General features: G+C 34.1%; 1 protein-coding gene across 4 annotated transcripts in view; it reads left to right on the top strand.

Annotated features, from left to right (window-relative positions):
- Positions 1–17,781, top strand: part of LOC143200636 (phospholipid phosphatase 1) — a 140,155-nt gene that overhangs the window by 85,159 nt on the left and 37,215 nt on the right. Inside the window, exon 1 of one of the 4 annotated variants that reach the window (XM_076411157.1) lies at positions 8,803–8,961. The exons of the other annotated variants lie outside the window; for them this stretch is intronic. Coding sequence (XP_076267272.1) covers positions 8,908–8,961 — 54 coding nt within the window. The 5' untranslated portion in view covers positions 8,803–8,907. Of the gene's footprint in view, positions 1–8,802; positions 8,962–17,781 lie in introns of those variants that run through there. 4 annotated transcript variants of the gene reach the window in all.

The following is a 17,781-nucleotide window of genomic DNA, read 5'->3' on the forward strand; positions in this document are numbered from 1 at the left end:
TTTTTTTTTTTTTATTATTACTCTTCGTGAGTCCACAATCTGCCCTATTGGCAATAAGTATTTCTTCTGTTTATATTATATATACATGGCATGTAGAAAATCACTTCATTAAGCAATCTTCTGTATACAATATTATCTTAAATTAATTAGTCTTATTCTAATGCTTATTCTAAACTCTACATATGTCCAGTAATCAGATCAGGTGGTGTTAAACGTTTTAGTCTACGCACTTCACTATCACGTCGCATATTTAGCTGATTAGCGAGTACATTGGGATGCACTGACACTCTTTCGAAGTACTTCACACAAACACGATGAATTTCACTCGTTATAGGTTCTAGAGGAATATCGCGTTGTATAACTTTATTTGAAATAGAGTACGGAGCATCAACAATGGCACGCAACACCTTATTTTGGAACCGTTGAATGATGGATATATTGGATTTGCTAGCGGTACCCCATAGTTGAATTCCATATGTCCAAATGGGCTTGAGTATAGACTCATACAGCAATACCTTGTTATCTAATGATAACTTGGATTTGCGCCCAATGAGCCAATACATTTGATATAATTTTAGTCCTAGTTGTTTCCGTTTAGAGAGTATGTGCTTCTTCCAGGTTAGGCGTCGATCTAAATGCATACCAAGATATTTAACATGGTCTGCTTGGGGGAGTTGGCGATGATTGATATTTACTGGTGGACATGTTCTTCTACGCAGGGTAAACGTTATATGCGTGGATTTTGATTCATTGGCTTTAATGCGCCATGTCTTCAACCATAATTGTATTTGCTCCAGGTGGGTTTGTAGGTTTATTGATGCTGTGACTGGATCTTCATGGGATGCTAAGATTGCTGTATCGTCTGCATATGTTGCCACAGTAGTTATTTTTGTGGTGGGCAGATCAGCCGTATACAGAAGATACAGTACTGGACCCAGTACACTACCTTGCGGAACTCCTGAATATATGGGATTTAATTCGGTATGTTCATCGCCTTGATTTACAATAAAATGTCTGTCAGTGAGATACGATTTTAGTAGCTGATAGTCCGGATGAGGGAGAAGTTTCTTTAGTTTAACCTGCAAGCCCGTATGCCATACTTTGTCAAAAGCCTGAGATATGTCTAGGAAAGCAGCCGAACAATATCTTTTGGCATTTAGGTCAGCGTTTATTTGGTTTACAAGTCTATGCACTTGTTCTATAGTCCCATGCTTATTGCGAAAGCCAAACTGATGTTCTGGAATAATTTTTCTTTTTTCTATTATATAGTTTAGTTTTTTTATGTATAACTTCTCGAAAACTTTCGAGATTATTGGTAATAAACTTATAGGTCGGTAGGAGGTCACATCTTCTGGTATTTTGCCTGGTTTAAGTATCATTAATATTTTAGCTACTTTCCAGATACTAGGGAAGTAATTAATTCGTAGCATAGCATTAAATATATATGTTAATAGTTTTATAGCCTTTTCTGATAGTTCTTTTAAAATTTTGCCAGTAATTAAGTCATAACCAGGAGCTTTTTTAATATTAATCTCTCTCATTATTGTATGTTTAACTTTTTTGACCGTTAATTTCTCGTGCGGAAAATCCATTTGAAATGGCGAATCTAGAAAGCTAGTAATTTTATTTTCGTCATCTTTATGTAGCTGAGACTGGAAAGGTTTAAAAACATTTTTTAAGTGTTTTGAGAAAATGTCGGCCTTCTCTTTATTGCTTCTCGCCCAATTATTTTCGCTTGTTTTAATAGGTGGGTTATGCTGCTGGGATCTCCTAAGCTTTTTTGTTGCTTTCCACAACGAATAGTCTGTAGCCTCAGTTGATGTCAAGTTTTCTAGGTATTCTTGAATGCCTTGGTTCTGTTCGATTTGGATTAGATCTCTCAGCTCTTTTATGGCCCTATTAAATTTTCTTTTATTCTCTTCAGTCCTTTGCTGTTGCCAATTTCGTCGTAACTTTCTTTTTTCCGCTATCTTTTTCTGTATTGTACATGATATATGTGTATTTTTTCTTGGAAATGTTTCAATGTTGGGAGTCGCGGAATATGCTGCCTCCTGTATATTTTTTGTAAGATTTATTGCTGCTATTTCTATATCCATTTCAGTTTGTAACGGTAAGTTTAGAGAGATATTTTGGTCTAAGTTTTCTCTAAATGAGGGCCAGTTAGTTCTATTATTGCACAGAGAAGGGGGTTTATCTTTGATGGTAATTTTTGAAGAAATTGTTACTATTATTGGTGAATGATCAGAAGACAGGTCGAAACATGATTCTGCCTGACACTTTTTTGGATCAATATTTTTTGTAATACAGAAATCTATTGTATCTGGTTTTTTATTTCTGTCTGAAGGCCAATATGTTGGTTCACCAGTAGAGATATGTTGTAAGTTATCTATCCTTATGGCTTTGAGCAGTTCTCTACCTTTTGAGGTTATTATTCTTGAACCCCACATTAAATGTTTTGCATTATAATCTCCTCCTGCTATAAATCTATTACCTAGCGTACGGAAGAATTCTTGAAATTGTTCTGCCTTGTTGTTATGTTTGGGTGGGCAATAAATCGCAGAAATTGTTAATGGTCCATGGGCTTCCTCTATGGTTATACTGGTGGCTTGCAGGTAGTCTTTGCGGAATTTTTCTTTTTCGAAATGCTTTATATCATCTCGAATTATTATGGCTGTACCTCCATGTGCTTTATCATCAGGGTGATTTGTATGATAAAGCTTATATTTAGGAACTTTCAAATAATTTTTGTCCGTAAAGTGTGTTTCGGAAACCATCATAACGTCAATATTTTGTTCAATTACGAACATTTTTAGTTCCCTGGCATGTTGTTGGAGCCCATTGGCATTCCAGACGGCGATTTTGTAGCTATTGGTTTCAGGCATTAGGCAAGTTTGCTTACGACGGTTGTGAGTAGACCAAGCATCGTACTCATTTGATCCATTAGTTTGGCCATCATATTTTCTAATCTTGATATGTTGCTAGTTTCAGTAGGTTGAGATATTGTCTCTCGTTTTTGTGCTGAACCATTTTCAACTATTTGGGCATAAGTTATGTCTGGTTGACTTGTTCTGCTGGGTAGTGGTGGATTGGTAGTAGTGGATTGTTTTTGTTGATGCCTTTTTTCCCTTAAGGCAGGATAGAGTTTCTGCTGTAGTTGCTTGTGAACTGCGCAACCCTTGTAGTTCGCTGGATGATTTCCGTTACAGTTGACACATTTCACTTTTTCATCGCGAACTTTACGAGTACAATCTCCTGTCTTATGTTCTCCTGCACATTTTACGCATCTATATGATTTGCGACAGTAAGTCTTTGTGTGCCCGTGCGCTTGACACCTTGTGCATTGTGGTATAATTCTTTTTATATGTGGTGGTTCGCATTTAATAATATTATTTTCCAATTTGGTGATTTCATACACCGCCTTATTGTTTCCATTAGGTTTTATGTCTATATAAAACATAGGCAGAGGTTTTTTTGTCGTGTGATGTCGTATATTGTGAATATTTACGACCTCGTGGCCTTTTTCAGCTAGTGCTACCTTGATGGTGTTAAAGTCCGTCCCGTGATGTAATCCTTTTAATACGAATTTAAATGTTCTCTCGGATTTTGGCCTGAATGTATGGTATTGGGTGTTTCTTTCATCTAATTCTTTTATAAGAACTTTAAAGTGATCCGCTTCGAACAATTGGATTTTAATTGTTTCATAGCTCACTGTTTTAATTGTGTAGTTCGTAGTAATGGTTTTTAATAAATCATGGATGTTTTTTATTATTCCTACCTTATAGACTGTTATTGGTGGTGGTTTGGGAACAACTTTTTCAGGGCTTGGTTGTATGTTCTCTTCAATTTCTTCCGACAGGTTACTAAAACTGTTTTTTGTCTCTATCGGTTTCTGCAACCAATAGTCACTTATTCTTGTTTGTTTCCTCGCGATTTCTTCTTCTGGACTTCTCAATCGTTTTTTGTTAACGACTGTAGTCCATTCTGATGGTGGAGTTTGCGTTATTGCTGTTTGTTCTAATCTTATATCAAAGTGTGCAGGTGATTTGGTTGAATCGCTATTGTTTGCCATTTTTTAATTTTTAATATTTTATTTAATTTACTTCCAGAGGATAAAAAAAATAAAATAAATACATTGTTTATTTCACGCACTTCATTTTTCACTTACGTTATTTTAGCACTAGTTTTTTACTATAAATACAATAAATGAATTTCAAAAGGACTGTTGTAAAATAAGATGAAATTATTTTAAACACTAATAAAAATGAGATGCAGTCCTTTTGTCTGGTCACGTAAACACGTATTCACTACACTTTAGGTCCACTGAGAGACGGATAGCCGCATCTGTTATGCGTTTTTAACACTCAATTAAATAACCGTAATAAAATACTGGGTTTTTTTAAAGAAAGGTATCTTTTTATAGCTTGGACCGTATTGAAAATACGTCTTCACCCTACGAAGGTTGGAACTGAACAGTTAAATTCTTAAATGAACTATCAGATAAAGAGCGTAATTTTGGGGAATAGACTAAACTAACAAAGAAAACAATCTTTCTACAGGGCCTGATAGCACAAACCTAAAGGGTCAATTGCAAAGTCTCCGGCCTGCCACATAGATGGGGCTACTAGAATTAAATCCATATGTTCTTAGTCAGCCCTAATCCTCAAAAGATGCGTGTATAAATTTGACAGCTGTCAGATAATTAGTTTGTGAATTATAGCATTTTGAGTGAAGCAACTTTTGTTATTTTGAAAAAAATGGATAAAAAGGAATTTCGCGTGTTGGTAAAATATTGCTTTTTAAAGGGAAAAATACAGTTGAAGCAAAACCTTGGCTTGATGGCGAGTTTCCGGACACTGTCCCAGGAAAATCAATCATCAAGGATTGGTATGCTAAGTTTAGAAGTGGTGAAATGAGCACCGATGACGGTGAACGCAGTGGACGCCCAAAAGAGGTTGTTATCGACGAAAACATTAAAAAAATCGACCAAATGATTTTAAATGACCATAAATTGAAATTGAATGAAATAGCAAACACTCTAAATATATCAACTGATCGTGTACATCATATTATTTACGAATATTTGTACACTATAAAGCTCTGTGCAAAGTGGGTGCCGCGCAAGCTCACTTTTGACCAACAACAACGACGAGTTGATGATTGGGAGCAGTGTTTCAAAATGACCAAGCGTAATAAACCCGAGTTTTTGCATCGATATGTGACAATGGATGAAACATGGCCCCATCATTTCACTCCGAAGTCCAATCGACAGTCATACGAGTGGACTGCAGACGATGAACCCGCTCCAAAGCGTGGAAAAAGGTAACAGTCGGCTGGCAAGTTTATGGCATCTGTATTTAGGTATTTTGGAAGGACCATCAACAACGACTATTATGTAGAGTTATTGGACCGTTTGAAGGACAAAATCGCCGAAAAACGGCCGCATTTCTAGAAAAAGAAAGTGCTGCTTCACCAAGACAATGCACCGTATCACAAGTCGGTGAAAACGATGGCAAAAATCCATGAAATGGATTTCTAATTGCTTCCTTATCTATCTAAAAGTATCTAAAAGTTGGAGGGTCTCTATAATCAGTGTATCGAAGCGAATTATGTTGAATCGAAAAAGATTAATTTTGCCAAAAAAAAGTGTTTTATTATAGTAGGCCGGAGACTCAATTGTCGTGTTATATAGTTAAAATGTATGAATACATTTTTTATTTTTATATTTGAATAGCGTTCAAGCAATGTTCAAATTATGGCAAACTATTATATTTATCGTTTAGGAAGCTGCCTAATTATGACTCTATTTTTTAACTCACTTCGAAAAAGGAAAAGGTTCTATGTTCGGCTGTATATATTTTTAAATGTATGTTCGCCAATTTCTCCGTCAATTGTGGGGCGATTTTCAATATTCTTTTTTTATTCTAAAAAGTGTACTTCCGATGGGATCCCATTGGAACCAAATTGGAATATGTAATTGGGAAGTGGGGAAATCCAGGATAACGCTCTAATTTCAAACGGGCGTACAAAGTTTTCACATATTTTTTATCTAGATAATAATATTTTACAGAAACTCCGATGTTGTTCAGCGTAAAAGCCATTTAGTTTGCTTTTTAAGCACTAACTATCTCATAAAAGATCTCATAGATATATTGTAGACAACTGCTTCTATGCTGTAATGGTTAAATCGTTTAGCTCCTTAAAGGAGGTCGCGGGTTCGATTCCCGTCGGGGAGAATAACTTTGTGTTGTTATTTAGATAGAACTTTTGTCAAATCACATAAGCCTTATTTTCAATCATTGTTTTTTTATTCCTTTTTTTCTCATGCACATTTTCTCGGTCTACCCATTGTAATATTAAATAAAATAACTGCGTAATATATTGAGTAGATAGCTAACATTAAAATTTAAAAAATAAATTATTTTTAACAAAAATATTGAACCGACTTCAAGAAATAAATAAGGAACTCACTAAAAATTAATAAATAATCAAACTTAGATTTTTAAGACAAAAAAACGTATTAAAATAAAATATGTACAATAATCGTTGTAATAACTAAATAAAAATAAAGAAATAAAAGCCTTATTTAACTTATCTACTACATGTATTTTATATACTACTAATACACACAGTTTAGCTTAATACCTACCTAAACCTATTTATTTATTTAAAATATTATTTTAACTTCTACCAACTGATTGGTTTGTAGCTGATACCGAGCCCAAACAATACCAAAATAATAATAAAATTTTGTGACATACACAAAAATTTAAATTACCAACAAATCTAATCCAAATTAATATTACTGTTTGGGTTCGGCACCGGTTCGGTTATATAGGTCGGTTCAATTTTTTTCTTAAAAATATTTTTAGTACATGTGGTTGGTCACTGTCTCTGTACTGTACACAAAACCAAGAAAATCATCTTCTTCTTTATTAGTACTTTTACTTCTGTTCGTCTCAGGCATTATTTCAAGATTTTTGTAATCTTTCTCTAGGGTATGAATTGCATGCTAGTGAATTTGGATTGGATTGGAAGATATCGAAAATTATAATGGACGCCATTGATTATTGTGAAATAATTTTATCAAGTTAAAATTAGCGGATACACTGCATCCAGTATCATAAATGTACAGATGTAGTGAATTTGATTACCCTTTGTAACATTCGTACCAATAAACTTAATTAATAGTTAGAAATTTCGTAAAAATAACCGTGTAAGAATGAAAATGTTTTCTTTTCGAACACCTAAGAGGTACACCTCTTTGGCGTACATACATAAATTATCTTACGCTATTCAGCATAACAAACTGAAAAGTACCGCGCCTAACATATACATGGCGCTAGTTCTATTGCATTCGTCACTTTTTCAGTTAGTACCAATATTCAAAAGAAAGCTGTTAATATTTCTTAATATTCTACTTATTTTCAGAGTTTGTGAGTTATTGTGCTAAGAGTCATACTTCTTTTGTTAGTTTGAAAACAATGGATCAAGAACAATTTCGGATTTTAATTTTACACTGCTTCTTGATGGGAAAAAATACCGGTCAAGCGAAGCAATGGTTTGAAAAGTGTTATGAGGACCCCGTTTCATCAGAAATAACAATAAAACGTTGGCTTCCTTAATTCAAAAGTAGTCGTAGGGACACCGATTATGTATAATGGACGTCTAAATGAGGTGGTAACAGCAGAAAACATCAAGACAAATCTGAAAATCGTTTTAAAATATCGAAAAGTGAAGTTGCGTGAATTAGCTATCATCGTAAAAAAGCTTTGTTCAAAGTGGGTGCCGCGTTTGCTCATTGTTGACCAAAAACATAAAAGTGTTAATGATTCTGAGGAGTATTTGGCCAAGCTTAAACTTAACAAACCAGAATTTGTACGTCCATATGTGACAATAGATGAAGCATTTATCTATCGCTTCACTCCAGAATCAAAACGATGGTCATCTAAGTTGACAGAAACTGGAGAACCTCGTTCGAAGCACCCGAAAGCACAACAATCGACTAGAGGGTTATGGCCTGGGCGCAAAATATTCATGTGTGTGGTGTAAGATTCGTCGACTATCTTGAGAAGGGAATATTATATAGGGTTATTGCAGCGCTTGAAGGCAGAAACTTCAATGAAACGTCCGCATACGGCAAAGAAAACATTCTGTTTAACTTAGAATTTTTCTCACATCCACCGTATTCGCCAGATTTGGCTCACAGCGGGTTGTGGCAAAAATATTTGTCGATAAGGAATTTCGTTTAAATGAAGAGGCTATCGCTGAAACTGACGCAAAAAATAAACCCTTCTACAAAAGTGGCATTGAACTGTTAGAGGAGTTCTGGAATGATTGTGTGGCTCTTGATGGAGATTACGTTGATGAATAAAGACAATTTTACACAAAAAAAGACGCGCTAACTTTGTTTGACCCGGGAGTTTTCAGACAATGTGTTATATGATACTATCAATTTTATAAACAACTTTAGCATAACAAAAGTTGATATAAGTATGTATAATTAGGTACCTGTAGCAAAATTAACCTTGTAATATAGTTTCATCTGGCTTATTAGTAAGCAACTGTGATGTGGATTCATTTTGAAGCTAGTAAACAATCTCGAAAACATTTAAATAATAGTTTTTAATAATTTTAGATACTAATTTAGTCAATCAGGCATAGTTAGTCGAAAGGACCTAACATATAGCATAGCTCAGCGACTAAATGTCTACATCCTCTCTATAAGCGTGTAGCCTGTGGGTTAACAATTGTTAATTCTAAGTCCCCTATTTAACTCTAGTGCGTTCACGGATTTCTAACCCATAGGTATTGTCTTTGACGAGAGCTAACAATGAAGTGTTCTTCGGGCGGTAAAGTGAAATGCTAACGATGTGCCACGTGCGTTCGGTATCTTTTGATTTTCTATAAATGGTCGTGACGGATACAATGAAAACGGCAAATCTAACTGAAAACAATGAGCTTGTAAGTAGAAACTGTCTATGTTGTAGGTATATTTTACTATAGATTCAGTTTTAATTGCTTTAGAAATACATAATTTATTTCTAATTAAATTTCTATAAGAAGAGAAATTGTCTTACATGGTCATTTCATTGGTCATTGGTCATTTGAATTTTGCTATTCAATATTATCTGAATTTTAAAATTATTTATATTAAGTCTCTTTCGCATTTATTATTTAATATTATATTTTTTAGTAGAGATTAAATATATTATATTAACGTTGCTTCAAACTAATGACTGAGAATAAATAATGCATAATAGTTTATTTTATTACTCTTAGTAGTTCCACAATAGCTGCCCAGAAGGCAATAAGTATTTGTTATGTTTATATTATATATAAAAGGTATATTGAAAATCACTTTATTAAGTGATCTCCTGTACAAAATACTGTTTTAATTAATTAATATTACTCTAAAGCTTATTCTAAAGTCTATATATGTTCGCATATTTAGCTGATTGGCGACTACATTGGGATGCACTGACACTCTTTCGAAGTACTTTACACAAACACGTTAAATTACACACATTATTGATTTTAGAGCATTATCACGTTGTGTTATTTTGGACATAGTGCGGAACATCGACAATGACACGCAGCACTTTATTTTGGAACTGTTGTATGATGGATATATTAGACTTGTAGCGGTTCCCCATAGTTGAATACCGAAATAGGCTCGAGCATAGATTTACACAATAATATCTTGTGATATCTAATGATAACTTGGATTTACGCCCGATAAACCCATACATTTGGTAGAGTTTAAGTCCAAGTTGTTTTTGTTTGGCGAGTATGTGCCTCTACCAAGTTAGGCGTTGGTCTAGGTGCATATCAAGATATTTAGCACCATCTGTTCGCGGCTGTTGACAATTATGGATATAGACTGGTGGACATGTTCTTCTATGAAGCTTAAATGTTATATGTTTCGTTGCCTTATATACACAATCTTTCCGCCGTATGTATTTAATTAGGTGTGCTTATAGGTTAATTAATGATATGGCTGGATCTTCATGAGAGACTAAATCTGTCGTGTTGTTTTGCGTATGTTGCCACAGTGGGTATTTTTTTGTTGTAACTAAATCGGCTGCGTACAGGATATATGTACTGGATTCCCTACACTACTTTGCGAAACTCCTGCAAATATTGCATGTAATTTGGTATGTTTATCACCTTGTTTTACAGTAAAATGACGATCAGTGTGGTAAGATTCTAGTAGCTCATAACCCGCCATACTTTATTAAATCCTGAGATATATTTAGGAATGCAGCTGAACAATATCTTCTGGCGTTTCTGTTTTGGTTTTGGAAAAACTTTTTTTATCATACAATTGAGCCTCTTTACATAAAGTTTCTCAAAAGTTTTTAAGATTACCAGTAATAAAGTTATAGATCGGTAGGAGGTGACATATTCTGGTATTTTCTCTGGTTTGAGCATCATTATTATTTGAGCTACTTTCCAAAAACTAGAAAAATTATTAGTTCCTAATATAGCATTCAATATGAATGTTAATAATTTTACCCCCGTCTCTGACACTTCCTGTAATATTTTTCCAATTATTAGCTCATAGAATAGCTTTCGAAATAATACGAAAGCATAAAAAACTACAACTGCAACTGGGCTCATTTACAAACTGCAACATTTAAAATGAGCTGGGAAATATGAGCATAATGGAATAATAAACCAAACAAACTGATTATGTTACATAACAATATTAAAAGACCCCACACTGCCAAATATATACACGGAAAGCAGTATTTATAAAGTTGAGGAAATAATATGTGTATACATTTTGCAACAAACCATAAGTATATATAATACATTAACAAAATATTATTAATTTTACCAAATTTGTTTAATATTAATTCAAAAATAGTTAGTATTTATTTATTTATTGTAAAATAATATTTTAAAATAAATTAAAAATATCAAATGTTAGTTGTAGCGTTAGTAACTATCGACTAAAAAATAGTTGAAACAATGGATAGATGCAAAACACTCCAACTAGCCAATAGTCAATAGTATTTATACATATTTTGATGATTTCTAAGTTGGTCACTTGCCAGTCAGTAGGCTTAATGTCGAGGACCGTGGTTCGGAGCCCACGCTAAAAAGTATGTCCAATCCAGATAAAATCATAGTTGGTAAAAAAAAAGACTATAAAACATTAAAAATATGTATGCAGACACCTATTATATAAAAGTTACTCAGTTACACTCAAAAAAGCGAAATAATAATTATTCTTATTGAAATTTACGATACTTATAAAGAGATAAAGACCTATTAGCGAATTGTTGTCTGGAAATATAGGCCAAAAATTTTTCACAACACCACTAAATGTCAGTCCAGAATACATTGATAAACAACTGAAACATTGATAAAAATAAAAACTGATATCCAGAAACAAAAGAGTTTTCATCTTACCAATTTTAAAAACATAATTATTGTTCGACAAAAATGCAATGTCAATACTGACGCATATAGATAATTCACGATAATTGCTTGCAAGGTACATTTTCATTGTTAATATATCAGAATCCCATCGATTTCCACGAGATAAATGACGAAACAGTGAACGATGATTTATTTATGGTTATTTCATAAGAAACAACTACTACATCCGTATACACATAGGAAATACAAACGTTAAGAAACCTATTTCAAGGCCATTGTCATATAAGATGATGTCAAGGTATTGTTCTCATAAAAATATGAGGAATTAGTTACAGATTCTGCATACGACATATATTATAGAATGAAGCGACTCCGATCAATTTCGGAGTTAAAACGATTGTTTCTATTAATTAATTTTTAATTTTTAACGCAAAGAAAACTTTTTTTTTAAATAAAATGCCTACATAACAATCGTTGTAATAACTAAGTAAAAATAAACAGAAATATTACTTAATAAATAGGTTAAATACACGTATTTTATATTCTGCTATACATACACAATTTAGCTTAATACATTTTAAAATAAAATATATGCATAATAATCGTTGTAATAACTAAATAAAAATAAACAATAACTTTATTTAACCTATCCATTACATGTATTTTATATTCTACTATGTACACACAATTTAGCTTAATACCTACCTAAACCTATTTATCTATTTACGATATTATTTTAACTACTACAAGCTGACCACTCTGAAGTCCGTGCCGAACCCAAACAATGTTATTAAATTAGATTTGTTTTGTTCGTAAATTAATTTTGTGTATATGATACAGAATTACATTATTATGTTTATATTGCTTAAAAAATGCTTTGCCCCAGCAGCATGCAGCATCAGTTTCATCTTCATGAAGTTTAAGCCCACATTGATCAAAAGCCTGTATAGCATGAGCTCGCCACTAGTTATCTAATGTTTGTGCTGTCACAAATTTATGAAGCACTGAAAATCGTTTCTGCACTGGCACCAGTGATTTATTAGCTGTTGTATCTGTACTGAATGTTATCTGAGCTTCTCCTGTAATTACAGGCAATATAAAAGAAAATAAAGAATCACTGATATCAAAACACTTCTTATTGTCTGACGTTAATGTAGTATAGAATTATCAGCAGATTTATGGAAATCAATAAAAGCATGAGGTGTATTCTTATATTTATTAAATTTTTCCATGCTTTCTTCAGTTTTTAATCCAATGTATATTTCGTTTAACTCTTGAAAATGTGTAAAATATTAACACAGGACTTGAAGTATTTAATTTTTATAGTTAGCAGACATTTTCAAAAGATTTTCTACTTCTGATTTTATTTTGTACAGAAAAATATTCTGATTAAAACAATGTATTGAAATTCATTAGCGGTGATATATCGATATTATATATACGATGAGATGTCAAAATCTCTACATTTCCCCATATAATGCCAATCCCCAAAAAATCTCTTGAACATAGAATTCCCCGCAGATTAGGGACTTTCTTACAAGTTAGCAACAACATTCAAAAATCAGTTTTGCTTATTTACGTATCCATTAAGATGAAAATGAGATTCCCTCGAATACAAAATGTTGCTGTACTTTGAAAGACCTCCAATTGCCCTTTTATACTCATTTTACGAAGACAAATCTCTGACAGATAGCCAGCCACTTTAATCGCTACATCATTTAAATTTGTTGGTAGTGTAGCTTTCAATATTTATGCAAAATGCGGTGTAACGCTGATCTATACACATTTGAAGCACCTACACACTTTTAACTTGAACAGTACGAATAATCGATTACGGTTTTTCCAACAGTTCGAACCAGTTTGGAATTAAAACATTATTCAGTGGATCATTTATAACAAAACCTCGACCGATCAACCATGAATTACCGTTTTTGTAAAACTTTCAGAGCTACTAACAATTAAATTCTTTGTGTTCACGCAGTAGACAAATATAAAATTTCTTTTCAGACACCTTATATTCGAATGTATATGAGTTCTTAATTATCTTATATGTTATTGGCCTTAAGCGTGAACAGAAGAATACTATTTAGTGACAGTTTTTCCTAATCTGCAGAAATTTGACCAAGAAATGTATACAATACTAAATAATAATTTTAATTTTTTACCAGTACGCACAAAAAATCATTTATAAATTCATGCCAGTGTAGATTACAACTTATATATTAAGGTCTTAAATCTGTTCTGATCATCTTTTCAGCTTAAAAATTGGTATAATATAATTAATATATTTTCTATCATTTGCTACAATTTTTTTGCCATTTTTGGTGCTATGTTTAGTGAGAACACTAGCTGCTGCATGCTAGTTACATGAGCGACGCTTGAGCGATGATTTTGCGTATGTTCTCGCTAATATATTATCTTTTCGCAATAATATGTCGTTTAATTTTTTCACTAGTCTAAATGTTTCATTCGAGTTTTTGGGGTCGATGTGGGTGGTTTCTCCTAAGTTCTTTGAGAATTTGATCTGTGTTTTCATGCAAGAAGTCTTGAAAGTCGTTCAATGCATTGCCTTTACTTTTTTGGTCATCCAAACCGTTATTTGTCGTTGACATCAATATCCTTTTAATCCCTGAAACGAAAACTGACAATTGGAATATAAAGTCATTACCATTTTTTTCGAAAATAAACTACATAATTTGCAAGAAAAACGAAAAATGTATTTATTCAAAATAATATTTGATTCTATACATCTTGCCCATCTCTCAGACAATTTATGGATGTCATCCCAAAAAAAATGTTTGTCCTTTCAGCAAAAGCATTCATCGAGCCATTTTCTAACTTCTTTGAAATTGTTTCTTTTTTCTGCAAGCGCGTGTCCGAAATTGATGCGAAAAGTTGATAGTCGAACGGGGTAAGTTTGGAGAGTACGACCGGCGCGATAATATGTCCCATCCAAGTGTTTTCAATGTTTCCTAACAGACTTTGCTTTACGAGACGGCGCGTTATCGTTCTGTAAAATAACTTTACAATATCTTCGGGTCAGTTCTGGACGTTTTCGGTCAATTCCTGGATCAAATTAATCATTCATGGCCGGTGGTGATCACTATTAACTATTTAACCAGGTTTCAGCAGTTCGTAATACACCACGCCACTCTGGTCCCACCAAATTCAAGCCATTGTCATGCGACCAAAACGATGGCCTTGGACACGTTTTGCCTGTCATTCAATTAATGTGGCACCCACCTTCCCATTTTGAATTTTCTCCATTGCCCGTAATCGGTCGCCAATATTTGCTTTTACTACATGTATCGCTTCTACTAATTGTTTTTAAGTTTAGGATGGGGTCTTCATCCGATAAATCTTACAGTTTTGCGTCTGCAAACATTTTCTTTTCGGTCTGCCAAAACGTTCTTTGTCTTGCACATCGAGATCACCACTTTTGAATTTTCGAAACCACACCTCACATGTTTTTAATGTTATAGCTTATACACCGTAAGTTTCTACCAGCAAACAATGACTTTCAGTGGCTCTGTTCTTTTAATTGAAAAAGGAAAAGTAGTACATGTCATAAATATACGTGTTCATGCACGAAACTTGACATTTTCAAAAAGGTTTAAATCTATGACGGTTTATACGCCTGGAAAAATGTCTGTAGAATAAAATGACGTATGTGTTAAGTCATAACATTGCATATGTAAGCCCAGCGATATCTGTTAGAAAAACCGGTAATAACTTTCCGGTGCACCTATCTGTATGTACTGAATTACTCATCATGACTATTGACTGATCATTGATCAAGATACATGCAAGGACATAGTATTATTAAATACCAATGTTTACCTGCTTGAAAAAGAATTTAACTACCACACTATACGAGTGAGTATAGAAAATTGTTCATAAATATCATTGAAAATTGTAATTTTTTTTTGTTCTGGCCTAAAAACCAGGCGGTGGAATGCATGACGCATACCTGGTCGCGGAGACTTGCCCTGGAGTGACAAGTTGGACCGGGTTATGTGGGACTGCCTCTGGGCTTACCAATACACTAAACCGAAACCGCCTCACAGTTGACCCCTGTGGATCACTACTGCTACTGCATTAAATTTGGGGATATGGCACCCGCTGATCGGGCAGCCGTTATTGGGCACGAGGGCCCGGAGATTCTATTGATTCGCGAACCTGAGTTAACACACAACTGGGTACTGTTGTATGGTGGCAAAAGTTATGACTGTAGCGACGGATGAGGTCGTTTCAGCCTGGAAAAGGGGGAGAGCTTAGCGGTGACGCGGTGCTAAGCTCCCAGCATGTCGACCAGCTCGCGAACAAGCGCGTTTTCAGAAGAACTTGAGCTGAGTTGTTTGTGGAATGATTGAGATATGAAGTGCTTGATTTCTGGAGTGTCAGTTTCCCTATGAATTTGATTATTTCTGACAAACCATGGAGCGTTTAATATTCTCCTGAGGAGCTTATTTTGGAAAACTTGAAGCCGTTTGACCTGGTTGGGTGTAACAAACTTGAAGTAGATATTAGATCCGTAGAGGAGTACGGACCGAATTAACATCTTGCAAAATAAGCATTTGATGGAGATGGGAAGTCTGCTAGAAGGGCAGATCAGAGAAGATAGCAGGTTCGCTATTCCCGAACCTTTTTGGATTGCTTTCTGGATTTGGGAATGCCAACCGAACCGCCGGTCGAAGTGAAGACCTAGGTACGTGACGTTATCCAGCCATGGAATTATTGCGGTGTCGATCTTAAGTTGCGAGACGCGCAGTGCGTAACGCTTCTTATGGAAAATGATGGCCTGGGTTTTCAGGGGGTTGATTTGCAACCTCCAGAATTTGAACCACTTGACCGCATGATCGAGCTGCTTCTGTAAACGTTCATAAATTGTAACTACGAACCTGGCGGCCGTGAAGAAAGCAGTGTCGTCAGCGTAAAAGGCGACGTCAATATGCTCTTTTCTCGGCATATCTGAAATAAAGAGATTAAATAAGGCTGGGGCCAGCGGGGAACCTTGAGGTACGCCAGCATCGATTTGTTTACGACTGGAAAGTGAAAATTGTAATTGATTGCAACTTACTGAAACATATTGGAACATCTGAAAAATAACAACAAACTTATAACAACCAGATATACTGGTTATATTTTCATATTCTATGTTGATTTGTTGATATAACAGAAATATATTTCTTAAAAGAACAGCGTCCTATATCCCAAGAAAATTACTTATTGCTTAATTAGATTGGGTATAAGGGATTTAGTTCAAATCAATTAGTATCAACGAAACAAAAATATTCCTGAATGTTTACCAAAATTTAAAAATACACGAAGAAACCAAAATACCAATACTTTCACACTGTACAACTTGCTCTAAACGGCGGTAAAAGGTATAAACCTCATGCCATACCTGCGCTTCATTCCAATAAAAGAACCCGAATTAGGTGATTCACTTTCAACAATATCAGTAAAATTTCCAATAATAAAGTTATCAACAGGTCTAAAAATCTATAAATTTATCTAAAAATGGAACGAGTATAAAGGCCCGACATCTTTCAAAAACATCTGTTTATTACCCGAGAGTACCCCCAGTTTCAATGAGGTGTACTGCAGATAAAACCACTTTTTCAGCTTCCGCATACTTAATAGTTATTTTTAGAAAGAGATATGAAGTGGTCGGAATTTAAATTTAAGAAAAATAATAATTTAAATGGTTATATTAATATTATTTAATTTTCTTCTCATTATATTACAATTTTTTTTTTTAATCATATAATCCGCCTGTCTTAATGAAAATATATTATTTTCTGTACGGTGAATCCTTTATCAGGAATTTCTCCATCGAATTCCTCCAAAAACTAACAACCCTAAGTTATTACCTTGCGAATTGCATCTGAAACCCTAAAATCTAACAGTGACACTTTATAAACAAACAATTGCAATTAAAGCCTGAACCCAAAATCGAAGACATATTATTGACATATCTCGATTCACTATCATGCTCAAGTCTCGTACATACTGTTCCGGCGATTCACAGAATCATTTTAATCTTTTTTAAAGTCATACTAGTACATGTCTTTGTTTTATTATCAAAATGACGTCGAATTATTACTTCTATTGTTGAATATATGGGACTGTGGAACTTATTATACAACCTAGTGTAAGAACAGAAAGAACAGAACGTTAAAAACGAATAAATTAAACTAACAAAAGTATACGGAAGGTCAGCCAGTTGGTTAAGGTCATACGTATCTTCGGCTATCGATTTTTATTCAGCTAGGATGACTGGACAACCTTCATAACCGATCTTGAGATTACGCAATGCTTAAGAACGGTGTAACACGATCAATTCAACTGAACATCTGGTCAACTACCTTTACAACACTCGATCCTATT

The sequence above is a fragment of the Rhynchophorus ferrugineus genome, unplaced genomic scaffold (assembly GCF_030347505.1).
Source record: "Rhynchophorus ferrugineus isolate W39M unplaced genomic scaffold, kcgeb_rfMv2 rfM8, whole genome shotgun sequence".
Taxonomy (NCBI): Eukaryota; Metazoa; Arthropoda; class Insecta; order Coleoptera; family Curculionidae; genus Rhynchophorus; species Rhynchophorus ferrugineus.